The 14,728-nt window shown below is 40.5% G+C and overlaps 1 protein-coding gene across 1 annotated transcript in view; it reads left to right on the forward strand.

Moving 5' to 3' along the window:
• Positions 1–14,728, forward strand: part of ASTN2 (astrotactin 2) — a 567,587-nt gene that overhangs the window by 122,346 nt on the left and 430,513 nt on the right. The window contains exon 3 of the mRNA XM_088467057.1: positions 2,362–2,716. Coding sequence (XP_088323183.1) covers positions 2,362–2,716 — 355 coding nt within the window. The remainder of the gene's footprint in view (positions 1–2,361; positions 2,717–14,728) is intronic.

Below are 14,728 nucleotides of genomic sequence, written 5' to 3' on the forward strand. Positions count from 1 at the left end.
TGATTTAATACATAAATAACGCGAAAGCTAATCCTAAAGTGGTAATAATATATCTAAAGCGCATCTTTCCCCCAGTCAAGGCAGCCTCATCTCTCATGCTCTCCCTCTCTGTTAATAACATTTGCCTTTCCTCTGTTCCTCTAGTCAGATATCTGGGTGTCACCCTTGTCTCTAACCTTTCTTTCTCCTCCTATGCTCAGTCACTCTCTTAATCCTGCCTTTTTTACCTCTGCAATAATTCCAGAGTCAGGACCCTCCTCAGCCTAAAAGCTAATAAAACTCTCATACATGCCTCATCAGTTCCCACCTTGATTACTGTACTCTGCTTACCCCTCTGCAGTCTATCCTTTAGTCTGCTGCTCTAATTTTTTTCTCAAAATCTGTGCTGCCCCTATTGCCAGTTATTGCATTGGCTCTCTCTACATATCCAGCCTCATTGCAACCTTCATACTCCCTTCACTCTGCTAATGGGTGCTGCCTCTCCTCCTACCTGATTACCTATTCCCACTCTCACATTCAAGATTTTTCCCGGACTGCTCCCATCCACAATCTTTCATCCAGCCTTCAAGTATGTTCCTAAAACTCATTTTTCCATTCTAGTTTTCTACCTCTCTGCCTAACATTGCAATCTCTGCTCTCCAGTTTCTCCCTATTGTGTAAACTCATATCTCATTTAGATTTTAAGTTCAGGTGAACATCGCCCTCTGGGCCTGATTCAGAGCCGGACGCTCTGAAAGAGCGCTCGTTCTGAATCAGGGCGTTTTTTTTTTGGAGCGGCCTCCTGGCCTCTCGCATAGCTGTGGGTGACCACCCACAGCTATAGTGAGTGGCCATGATGATGGTGGCGATGGTCAAGACATCGCGACCATCGGGCTTGCGACGAGACCCTTGTGGTAGGGTCTCGTTCATCGCAAGCCCCAGAGAGCTTTAGGCTCTAACAGAGCCGGAAGCTCTCCACTGACATCACTCGTGATGTCAGTGGGGCCGCCCCCAAACGGCAAGCGTTCCCTCAGGAACGCCTCCATTTGAGCAGCCACCCCCCCAACCCGCCCACCAAACGGGGCGAGCTGTCACTCAACATTGACAGCTCGCCCCCTTTGGTGCGAGACCCGGAGCGACGGATTGCCCGTCGCTAACTGGGTCTCGCGTATGCGCACGACGGAGCCGGCTCCATCGTGCGCATGCGCTGTGGGCCACCATCGACCCGGTAGTGAGCGCTCAGCGCTCGCAACCGGGTCTGAATCAGGCCCTCTGCCCCTTATCTTCCCCATATAATTTTTCTAACTACACAATGTAATTAAGCATTTATGGGAAAGTGATAAACTTGTTTGAACTAGCCTGTACTCATGTAACATAACATATTGTTAGCTGTACAGTTCTACGGACACTTATAAATAAAGATAATAATAATAATGATAATAATAATATATTTTTAAATGATGTTTGGGATATTTCCATCACACACATATCCCAGTCTCAGGGCACACATCCATTAGGTAATGGGGTAACGACAGTATGATTACAACATTGTAATCATACCATCATTCCCCATCCCCTGCATTGCCTACACTGAATGATTAGTCGTTCAGTGTAGGCACCCTCCCTCATCCCCGAACATGGTCAATCTGTCGTTATCGGCAGACTGACGATTGACCGGCATTGTCGGGTGATGAGTGATGTTGGAAACGACCAGCGGGAGTGTGCATCGCTGGTCATTTCCGACATTATAGTGCACGATGTCATAATCGTGCAATTGCTCATTAATATCGCCTAGTGAATGTGCACCTTCAGTCCAATCTGCAACCTCTCAGAAGTAAAAAAAAACAAAAACAGTGGCAACTATCTATTATGTACTAGGAAGGCAAATGTGCACCTTTGTGATAGCAAAAAAAAAAATTGAACATCTGCACTTATTAGAAAATTTACTTTACTGGATATGTTTGTTCTAGAGAAAGCGGTATTAGCAATTTCATTTCTGTATATTTCTAGTGACAATGGGAAAAAATAAGAATGCAAAAAATTCTAGAAGTTTGAAAAGTTATGGTGATCAGCCTACACTTAAACTCTCTTATTTTATGTATTTTTATGTTCCTTGCTACTAAAGAATTCCTTTGTGAAATCATTATATTGCATAGCAAGACGCTTACCAAATATGCTAAGATTCTTGACCTGTATAACTCTATCATGTTTCTTTTCTATGCAATGTGTATTGGCGTTCCAAACAAAACCTGTAATTTTTAATTGACATGTTTATTTTAATTGTTTACTTATTTTAATTGTTCTCGAACGTTGTAGAAATTAATTTGACTAAACTTTATTTGTCGGTGTGTTTATAAACAAGGACTGTTATTCTCTCTGCAGGGTGGCCTGATTGCATTGCTTTTGCTGCTGCTCATTTTCTCAGTTGCATTGTTTGCTCAACGACGCTGGCACAAGCGGAGCAGGATTCCTCAAAAGAGTGCCAGCACTGAAGCCACACATGAAATTCACTACATCCCCTCTGTACTGCTCGGACCTCCCTCACGGGACTTCCGCTCATCCAAGTTACAACCTCACAGCTCAGTTCTCAGAATGTCCATACGAGAGACACCAATTTTGGATGATTATGACTGTGATGAGGAAGAAACCCCAAGGTGTAGAGAACGAGGAACTCAGCTGAAGTACAAAAAGCATGTGACACTGGAAAGAGAAGAAAAGAGGAATGCACACAACAGAGGTGAGTGACAACATAGAGTATACAATAATTACACAAAGTTATTTATTATGAAATCTAACAATCACGAAGTGCAAAAAGTATTAGCAAACAATTCACCTTGTTCAATCTAGTGGAAGCTATGTAATTATCATCATTTACAAAGTGCAAAATGGTATGGTGCACAATCATTTTTGGTGATGTCATGCACTTTAAACTACCCTCTGTACCTTGATCTGTACAAAAGTGCATAGGGCAACGTGGCGGCACACAGGGGTGTTTCAAGAGAGTGCCCGTGTGCAGTCTCTGTCCGAGGCCCCCTCCTCTCTCTCCGGCGGCCGGCTGCGCATTGAGCACAGTGCCGCACCGGTGGACTCTGGACATAGAGTGTGCCCATAGTCCACAGCGCATGCGCAGGTCACCAGGAGTGTGGCGCCGTGGCCAGTTTCCCAGTGTTTTCCCTACTGCGCATGCGCAAAACACTGGGAAAATGGCCCCACGGCCATTTTTGAGGCGATTTTGACAGCGTTGATACCGCGCCAACATAGAACTCGGGCGGCGTAGTGGAAAGTATTGAAAACACCTTTTACAGAAACTCCCCTGCCGGCACAGTTTTTTGCATCGCAGGTGGCATGGGCTTTAACCCAACCATTTAATTATCTCTGTAGAGTATCCCTTTCTTTTCACCTGCATGCAGACAGAGAAGTACATTTATAGGCATGCTCTGCCCTAGGGAAAAAAATGGCACATGTACAAAAAATTGTCCCAACTGCCCCTCAACCTTATGATAAATTTAAGTCTTAAAATAATCTAAACTTAGCTGTATTTAGCAGAAACGCTGACATGTATTATGAAATAAAAGGTGTGATTATAATATGGTCGGAGATTAGACTATATATAAAGTACTGTTTAAGATTCAGCTGTATAAAATGTAGATTTAGCCTAAGGCTCTGATATAGGTGTGGTATCTATTACCGAGAACATTTGGGAATGCTTAAATCTATTAAACACCTTAAAAAAAAATTAGCCTATTCTTTCCACACCTCTTGGTTTCCTCTGTTTATTGAACTGTTCCGAAAAGAATACTAACTGTACAGTAATTATGTCTTTGTGTATGATAAAATCACATAACAATAGCATTATTTTTATTTTATTTTATTTTAATTATAGGAATGTAAATAGATAATCCTTTATAAATATAGGATATCCAAGTTGGGGCATTATGTAGTCTAAATATTTCACTTTCTTTTTTTATTTCAATAATTTAATTGCCTCCCAATACTGTATATGTGATAGCTATTTCTGTGAATACACTATGACATATAATGAGTCTATTCGCAGGTCCATTCGTACGAGTTCTATTCATAGTATCAGGTTACAGAGTAACATAGATACAATGTTTCAGTTTGTTACTGTGATATTTTTTTATATTGGTTTCTTAGGAAAGTATTATTTCCCAGAATGTTTTAAAATGGTAGATAACCTCTGAAATAGATTGTAATGTAGATGAATTGTTCAGCACATAGTTGAATAGATTAGAATTCTATACGAGTATCCAAGTGAACAAATATTTGTGTACAATTATATTCAGTATTTATTCAGAGGTGGAAACACAGCATTGTAGTCACTAATTATTCGTTGCAGTAGTACCGCTATTCAGTATAACTGCCACTGATATATGTTAATGTAGTTTCAGGTTATGACCAGCGGTAGCTGACGTATTAACTGCATTCGGTGCTATATAAGCATAGGGGTCAATCCACTTACATGCGAAGGGTGCTAGGTGCTGTTGCAATGGCGTTAACTGGCTCCTTGCACCGTTCACGGCCCACTTTGATCCCAGATTTGCATAATTTTGCTCGGAGCCCTATGGGACTGCGAGCACTTTTAAGCAAATTCGGGCTGCTGTCAAGCGCGCTCATTGTTGTGACGATTCGCACCCACGAGTACATCGCAAGTAATTGGATTAACCCCTTTGTGAATGTACATGTTAATTCCACTGTGTGATTAATGGTACCACCTTGATCATCTCTAATAAAATAGTTAATAGAGGTGTGTAAGGGCTGTTCACCCCTTGCAGTCCGTATCTTTATTGTAGTCCCTTATAATGAATAATATATATATATATATATCTATATATATATGTATATGTATATAGATATATATATATATATATATATATATAAAGTATATAACTGTTCTGTGACTCAACTGTGCTCCTAGGTCTATATCCACCACCTGTGCTGTATACTGTAAGTATACTTATGATGGTCACTTGTATATTCAGCTATACATAGTACCGGCCATAGTTAGAAGATATTGCAACACCCCCAGTACTGTGTATAATCCATACTGACCCTCACCAATAATATATGTTATAAATGGCCATAATAACAGCAATAATCATTATGAGAGAACAGTGCTCATAGCACTGTGCTCATTCAGTATCCAGCATAGCTGGTTATAAAAGCTGTTCTCACCATAAGGCAGAGCCGGAATCTGCAGCACTATAGATCTACTGTAGGGAGATATATATATATATATATATATATATATATATGTGTGTGAATTAAATGGTAACCTGAGGAGCGCTTAATGTTCACAGTTTCAATTCCCTTTGGTGATACAATATTGATATCAATATAGATATAGATTATGAGTCAATGGAAGATGAGAGATGGCATACAAACCACTTTAATCATTCCAAATCACTTTATTAAAATTCAAAAATACATAAAACTTTCTTATTAACATATAACCTTTATTATCCCAATTATAAGGAACAGGATTATTGAACAAATCGTTGTCAATTGTGACGACAATCACCCAACGTGTTTCGTAGATCACGACTTCATCAGGGGTTCAGTGGCTTCTTTTACTTGCTTGTCTCAAAATGTGTAAGAAACCACCCTTTTTATGACAGCTAATACTGGTTGATTCGTTAGACAGCTTCTGAGTATTTTTAAATCCTTAATTATAGGAACATGTAACGTTTGTTCTACCTTTCAGACCTAAATTCTGGCCTCCCGTTAATGAGGTGTATAGTCCTCATACTGAGAAAAAAATATCTCCTTAATTGCATGCTCCTGTTGTATAACACATCATATACAAATCCAAGACTTCTCTAATGCTTCTTTAACAAAAATATCTTCCTTAATTACTTGCTCCTGTCCAAATCCCGGACTTTTCTAACGCTTCTTTAACAGAAGAATATTCCTCCACCTTTGTGAATCAAGGAGTGAAATCATATATGTATATTACTGTGCAAAAGTTTTAGGCAGATGTGGAAAAATACTGCAAAGTAAGAATGCACGAAATGCAAAGTGAATGAACAGATAAATCAATATTTGGTGTGACCACCCTTTTCCTTCAAAACAGCATCAATTCTCTTAGGTACACTTGCACAATGTCAGGTATTTTGTAGGATTATAGTCAGGTGTATGATTATCCAATATCATTTCAATCAGCAGAAGCTGCTTGTGTGTCCTATTTGTATTGTCTTGCGAATAAGACACATTTGAAGGTAAAAAGTCGCTAGAAAAGACGTTCGGCGGTACCGAGTCATACGGAGGTTCTGCGTTATATGTAGCACAGCTTATAGCGCACGGAGGATAGATGTATGTGGGCACCTTCTCATTCAATGGTTTTTGTTTATTTAAATTATTTTCAACGTGGTAGATTAATACTGAAGACATCAAAACTAAGAAAGAACACATATGTCTTCAGTGTTAACCTGCTATGTTGAAAATAATTTAAATAAACAAAAACCATTGAATGAGAAGGTGTGTCCAAACTTTTGACTGGTACTGTGTATATATATATATATATATATATATATATATATATATAATTAATTGTAAGCGACTACTATAATCATTTGTGCTGCAAGGGGCGTAAAGCCATTATGCACCTCTACTAACAATATTACTAGAGATGGCCAAGGTCAGTGTGTCAGTGTGTACGAATGTGTGTATGGCCAGCCCAAACGCGGCTTGTCTTCCACCAATTCCTTGCCACTGTGAACGCGTGTAAACCAATTGTACACACATTTTCTACTCACAGCATCCTACCTGTACACTTTCACCAACATTTTGTGCGTCTCTGTCGCAGATTTACCCAATTTGAGGCAGAACTTAATGTTATGTCGTTGCTCCATTGCTGTTTGACGCACACTGCTCGGGACACTCTGTTGAAATGAATGCAATGGCAGTGCGTTGGCGGCTTCGGGCAAACCCCGCCATGGGGCAGGTCCAGACATGTCCATGCATGTCAGCATGCATGAGCGACCTTGTTGCAAGTGTTGCATACAGATATATTAGACCATTCACCTAACTTTTTAGACAGACCTCGTATACACACACACACACACACAAGCATACTTACACACAGCATGCATACATATACACTCACAGCACACAGCACACACACACTTACAAAACCGAGGGCTCCCAGCTCAGGAGGAAGGATGACGCTTGCCACATAGGTCATGTATGCGGAGCTTAGCTCCCTCGGTGTATCCTGTACAGAGAGCTCTGTCAAGCAGAGCTCTCTGTCTGAGTAGCGGCTGTCAATCGTGCTCGCGAGAGGCCTGGGGCAAGTGCAGAAACGGAGACAAAGCTGTCTCTGTCACTATAAAACAAATTTGGTCCATCAGGGGGGGTTTCTGGGTACTCAGAAAGCCCCCCCTGCATGCTCGCCTGAAAGTGGTGGCATTAATAACACAGTGTACATTGTTCTTCTTTGCAGCACTGCTGAGGCAGGGGCGGATCCAAAGAAGCCCTGCCCGATGTGTCGCTGCACTGATAGACAGTGGCCAGCCGTAGTGGGCAGAGAAGTTGCTGTGGGGTGGCAATGGTGCCAGAGGGGGCAGCCCAACAGTTGGAAAGTATGATCTAATATAAATGTTAAATGACCCATGATCATCTAGATATGTTGTACTGGTTGTGCCATTGGTCTTGTAGAACTCTCATGTCTTCCTGGATTCCTTCTCTTGTAAGAGAAAACATTTCCAGACCACCATAGGCACACCCATAGTAAAACTACCTCATGTTCAATTTAGACTATGAGAGGAATCATTCTATGGGCAGAAAAATAAATGGTTGGATTTACCTACCAGCAAAACAATGTAAGTACTTATTTGACCTACTGCAATTACAGTTCCACCTTTTTCTTTGTTTCCTCTACTATTAAACATTTCTTAGTGTTCATAACAATACATGTCTGTATTGGTGCAACATGAGATGTCTAACAACTTCTAAAAGAAAGGTTTGGGGCCATATATGTAATAACCTGCGAGTTGTAGGCATGGGTACAATTCCATTAAGTTTACCCATATTTTTAAATCGCCAATATTGTAAAAGTAAAACTACGTTAGTTTTGCCTTTTAAATTATTGGTGCTTTAAAATAGGGCCAAAATCGCTAAACTGCACCCATGCCTGCATCTTGGGATTATCTTTCAGTAATAGGTAACAACATATGATCTTGTTTATATTTTAAGTGATATGATAAAAATCCCTCTCTCATGGGCTAGAACATTGCCCCCTCCCCCCTTGTGTCTGCTAGAAACTCACAAGCAACACTTCTAATAAATGTATCTTCTGTTAAACTAAAATCTCTCTCCCCTGCATTCCATGTTATGATCTCATTAATCATTACAGGAGGCATAACGGTGGGATTATTTTCCACAGACAATTGTAATTTCATGTCATTGCTTCTGACTACTGGTTGAATTTCTTCATTTTCTACTAGACAGTTCAGTGTCATCATTCTCAAATTAGACTTCTACTGTACATGACAATCTATTCCTAAACATTCAGAATTGAAATGATTCTGTTGTGTCAGTGTATCAACTTTAGCAGAATAAGTCTCCAGCTATACGGAGTCTACATTTCACAAATGTGCTTGTAAAAACAACCATAAGAAATGTTTGACCTGGTCAATTTCCATGTTAATATATACTTTCTCCTCTGTCATAGTTAAGCAGGTTAGCCAGATGAAGTGGAGCAACATATTTATTATCCTGCCAGGTGATCGGTACACAGTTTGTGGCTGTGTATACCCAATTAAGCAATGGACCTGTCTTCTTTTTGCTATCACCCCCCAATGTAAATTTGAATCTATGGCTACAACAAAAACTACTTTTCTATTCATACATCAGTGCTAACCAAAAACAAAATAGTAATTATACACCTCTATGTTTATACTCTTTTTGCCCATCAATATTATTTATTCGGTGACACCCCACTTCTGGTACCAAATGTAGTGCTACTCACAAAATTATCTGGTGTGAGTCAATAAATAATATATAAAAGATGTAAACAAGTGAAAATACAGTTTATTTAGTACAAATAAGTAATAATATCAAAATCATGCAATTAAATGAATATACTAATTTTCAGGGTTTACACATTAAAAGTGTCCTCTAAGTTCTTCTCAGAAGTTGAGAAGCCCCTTTTGCCACTGCGCAATGAACGGGATCAATTTTCTGTTTGTCTGAACGCAATGTATTCTTCACAGATCATTCCAGTCAAAGCCAGAGAACAAAGGAATGGTTCTATTGTTTATTATATTACCAGCTTTCCAAATTTTGGATTAAACTACATTCAAATAACTGAGGGGTCTATTTACTAAGCAGTGATAGGAGACAGAGTGAAAGTGATAAGGTGCCAGACAATCAGCTCCCAACTGTCATCTCACAGGCTGTGTTTGAAAAATGACAGTTGGGAGCTGATTGGCTGGTACCTTATCACTTTCTTATCACTTTTCACTCTGTCTCCTAACACTGCTTAGTAAATAGACCCCTATGTCACTATGAAATGAAGTTTCCTTAAATATCTTTATAGACATGTGATAAAAATATAAATATATACATATTCAATTCAAACTTTTGCTAATGTCTTGCTTGACCAAAATGACATGTTCAGTTTATGTCTTGTTAGATGTTCAAGGTCAGTGCAGCAGCATCTGTATAATGCACAAATATTTCCATACTTCTCTTAAAGCCTCTTCTCCTGAAGTTTTTCTGGCCAAATGTCCATGTACAATCCATTCTATCATTCCTATAGTCACGGACAATAACTTGCAGTGACTCAAGTTTTAAAATGAAGGTTTTCTGATGAGTTTGCCTTTATTGCAAAAAACTTTGATTTTACTGGACTGTTTAATAATATTGGTGTGTGTGTTGTTCATTTGTGGGTAGAGTAGCAGCTGCATCCCTCTAAATGGGTATAATGCACGCAATGCAAATTTATCAGCGACTAGTCAGGCCAAGATTACCTTGGAGATGTCCTACAGTAACTGCCATGCATCAAAGCCCAATTCAGAGATCTATCTGGGAAACATTACATGCAACGGTATGTAACAGATACAGTGTAACAAGGTGCATTTACTTCAGCCAGAGGGTAAATGGTTTCACCATCATCATACAAAGTGGTTCTCCACTATAAGGGTCATCAGGTTGTGATATTCTCTACTGAGAGAAGTGCTGATGAATTAATTATTAGATTTAAAGATGGCTCAGATGACTTTCCTACAATAAATGGTATCTGTAGCTATAATTAGTAGATAGCTGCCTTCATTGTTAAGATTCTTCAGGGCAATTAAGCTAATTGCCATGTATACAGTAAGGAAATGTTTTTATATTTCTAGATTAAACTGGTGACTGTGATTCAGTTTTGCCTTCCAAGTCTAGATCAACACGGCTGGATATTAATACAATGTTTAACTTTATTGCCTTTTTTTCAACCTCACTAAACCTGCAAGGATGTACATTGCCAACCTCCTACTAGCACTGATGTCAATATTGTTTGTATGGTACCGCATGGTGCAGTGTTGTGCGGTGAGGTGAGGCAGAACCTTTCCTGTCATACTTACAATAGGTATAATCCAAAGTTTTGACTATAAATATGATAATAAAAAATGAAAGAGAATATTATTAATATCTTCTTTGTATTATTCTAATAATTTTTATAGTCAAAGCTCTGGCGTGAAAGGTGTATGGCAGGTGAGGCACTGCCTCCCCTGTCTATCTTTTATGCACATCCCTGATCAAAACACACCAAACTTTCAGCACTATATACTGCTGCACCTTTGTATAATGCCCACATGAACCCTCGGGTTCATATATGTATCTGAAAATCTGGCTCTGATACTAGCCATTGCCTCCCCAGCCATTTACCTCACCCACATCACTGGCATGGTGACACTCTTTGTTTAATGATTCAGCCAGCAACCTAGCCGGGGATGTAAAATGTAAAAATGTAAATTGAATATTTCAAGTAACTGCAGCATTTGTAGTGGAGAATGTTTCCATGATGGATGGTTGGAATGGTCCTGATTTTTTATATGCATATGTGTGTGTACAATTATTTTATTAAGATGCACAGAGGGTTGGCAGCTGAGGAGACGAACTGTAGGATGGGGTTTCGGGGATGGCCACAAAAACCAGTCATGCTTACTGTGGTGGTCCTATGTGTGAACTGTCATGTGCTGTGTATATTCATTTGTGTGCGTAAAATTTCCTGTGTAGATCAATAGCATAAATTTTGTTCCCCTGGAACATTCTTACTACCAGACCTGCTGACAATCAATTGGACAGAATCAGATTCAGGGGTTTATTAAGTTGGGAGCAAAGCAAAAAAGAACAAGTTACTGTGCGCCAGGGGAGTTTCTACAGAGGAGGAGGCACGTGTGCACTCTCTGTCCGGGCCCTCTCCTCTCTCTGCGGCAGCGGACACGCTCAGCGCCGCAGGACTTGTAAACTCTGGGCACTAGGCTGCACTAGGGTTATTTCCTTAGTGCGCATGCACAGAACACCAGAAAAATGCGGCGGCCATTTTTCAGGTGTTTTCTCTGGCGAGACAGCCCGGCGCGGGACTTCAGAGGGGTGCACCGCACATCCTGCACCCATTATAAATATGCCCCTGCTGTGTGCCATGTTAAAACCATATTGCACTGCAGGTGGGGCAAATATTAAATGTGCAGAGGGCTTTATATTTGGGAAGGGTGTGTTCAAACTAAATTGCAGTGTAAACAAAAAGCTGTCCAGCATTTGTGGGCTACATGTAAGAGAAGCCACTGTTTGCTCTGCATTAGTCCCAACATAAAATCTGTAACATTTCATATTTTCCTAACAAACATTATAGTAATTGTACGTTTGGTCTCATATACAGCTGAATGCATTGAGACATTATATTATAAGTCCCACTGTGGCATATATTGATGATTATAGAGATAGTACAGAGATGTGGCTCCACAGTCCATATTTTAACGTATTAAAATGTCATATGCAGCCGGGGAAGGGGGGAAGGTGCGATGACACAATTCGTCCTGCTTCATAATGCAGGTAATCTTGCCATTGTGTAGTGGGGATGGGGCCACGATGACACAATCAAGCAGTCACACCCCTGCTCTGCCCCCAATCCCTTATGCCCCCCCCCCCCTGCTGTGCCGACCCGGCTGCCTCTCCCTAGAATGTCGACAAGTATGGTCATATGCACAGGTGAGAATAGTGTCTGGACTGTGATAAATAAGTGGCAAAAGTTACATGTTCTATATACAGCCAGGAGAGCTGCTGCTGCAGGCCGGTTCGGGGAGCGGGGCCGGACTGTTGATGTAATTAGGACCGCCCCCTTCCCAGAAAAGTATGTGATTCATGAGACCGCGAGGAGGGGGTGAGCTAAATGGTGCAAATCGTGATGGCAGCTGTCACTGGTACACATGGTAAGTAGGCACCTGTCACTGGTACGCATGGTACGTAGGCAGCTGTCACTGTGACCGGTGCATGGTATATAGGCACCGGTCACTGGTACGCATGGTATATAGGTACCTGTCACTGGTACGCATGATATGTAGGCACCTGTCACTGGTACACATGGTATGTAGGCACCTGTCACTGGTATGCATGGTATGTAGGCAGCTGTCACTGGTATGCATGGTACGTAGGCAGCTGTCACTGGTATGCATGGTATTTAGGCACCTGTCACTGGTACGCATGATATTTAGGCACCTGACACTGGTACACATGGTATGTAGGCACTTGTCACTGGTACACATGGTAAGTAGGCACCTGTCACTGGTATGCATGGTACGTAGGCAGCTGTCACTGGTATGCATGGTATTTAGGTACCTGTCACTGGTACGCATGATATTTAGGCACCTGACACTGGTACACATGGTATGTAGGCACTTGTCACTGGTTTGCATGGTATGTAGGCAGCTGTCACTGGTATGCATAGTATTTAGGCACCTGTCACTGGTACGCATGGTATTTAGGTACCTGTCACTGGTACACATGGTAATGGAAACAGCATTTACTTTACGGTGTTTTTTGGATGTAACCTTAATCAACCTCAATTAACTTATATATTAACTCTCTTCAAATTACTATTATCAAAAAATATTTTAATTATATGATCAAAATTCAGCCCATTTTATTAATCCCAAGCTATTTTTGCCAATGGAAAGTGACTAGAGGATGCTTGACAGACAGTGTGGGACAGTATGATAGCTTGCGTAGGAGGTAATGCTGGGAGAAGCAGCAAAGAGGTTTTATTTTTAACTTTTATCATATGACACTTGCTTGATCATATGAAAATAAAGCTGCCAAGGATCCAACAGGAACATTTGTTTTAAGTAAGTCTGCAACAGAGTGGTATTTGTATGAGTATATATACAGTGTATTTATATATATATATTGTGATAGAAGCACTGGAGAAGTATGGGGTGGCATATATGTGTGTCCCAGATTCCTTTCATATGTGTTTTAAAAAAAAACAGGAAAAGTCTATTATGCCACAAAGACCAGAAATGTCGGCTTTTGGTAAAAGCTGGATAATGGGTCCTGGGGGTGTGGATGTGAGAAGAGAGGGAGGGTTCCATCTACAGGCCATTCCAGGTGTTGGGCCTTTCAGTCTGAGAACAGGCTGATTAGTAGTTGCACCTGCAAATGGATCATATAGCTGTGTTAAGGTTTTGGTTGAGTGTCTCACATACCCTGGGGAGAGCAGACACTGAGGTTTGTTCAGAGACACTGTGATATTTGAAAGTGCTGTGTTTGTGGTAAGGCAGTAGGCCCTGTCACTTGTAGAGAGGGAATAACCTGTCTAGTTAGTACCCAGACAGGCTAGTATTTATTTTTATGTTTTGTTTATTTTGTTGTTTATGTTGCACAATAAAACTGGTTCCGACCAGCTTACATGAAAACCCTGGACTGGCGTGCTGTTTCCTGGCTGCTGTGTGTAAGGAGGTGTCCATCTACCCCAGGAGAAGGACCCCTACCCCAACTGTATCACAATATAGATTTTTTATATATATTTATATATATATATATATATATATATATATATACACACACACACACAACACTGCAAGCGCCGTGATAATAAAAAATGAAGCAAGTGCAATGTGATTCAGGTGCATGTGCAGATCACCAATAATCGCTCAACTGTGTAACCATCAGCATTGCGTCCATCCCTGAATCAGGCCAAACTACAGACCAGCACTTGCATTTAGCATGAAGACGTGTGTATTGAAGAAAAAAATGTATCAGGACAGCACAGCAGGTTCCCGACAGGCGTTTCAGCCACCCTCTGGCAGTTTTCCCCAGTCCCCTGAAAACACAGCAGGGCTAAATAGGTTGTCAAGGAAACCATATACACATGAGTTAAAAGCTCAAAAGTCAATATAAAATGTATAGCCTGTTCATGATATAGAGACATATTGCCCATATAAATAAGAATATAGTGTTAGAAAAGATTTTAGAACAATACAAGTGAATTTAAAAAAAATATAATCAAATACAATTGTGTCCACATACTGTACATCTAACTTCTGTGCGCTACAAGTCGCGCTAAACATAACGTGTGAGCCTTGTGTCACTCGGTAGCACCGAGTGTCCTTTTGTGCAACTTTTTACCTTCAAATGCGCCTTATAGGCAAAGCGATGTGAATAGGATGCTTCTGCTGATTAATGGGGCATGCCTATATTCTATGTTCGACTGCGGCTGTATCTACATGCGAAATGCTATGTTATAGTA

The sequence above is a fragment of the Taudactylus pleione genome, unplaced genomic scaffold, assembly GCF_031769625.1.
Source record: "Taudactylus pleione unplaced genomic scaffold, aTauple2 ptg000009l, whole genome shotgun sequence".
In the NCBI taxonomy this organism is placed as follows: Eukaryota; Metazoa; Chordata; class Amphibia; order Anura; family Myobatrachidae; genus Taudactylus; species Taudactylus pleione.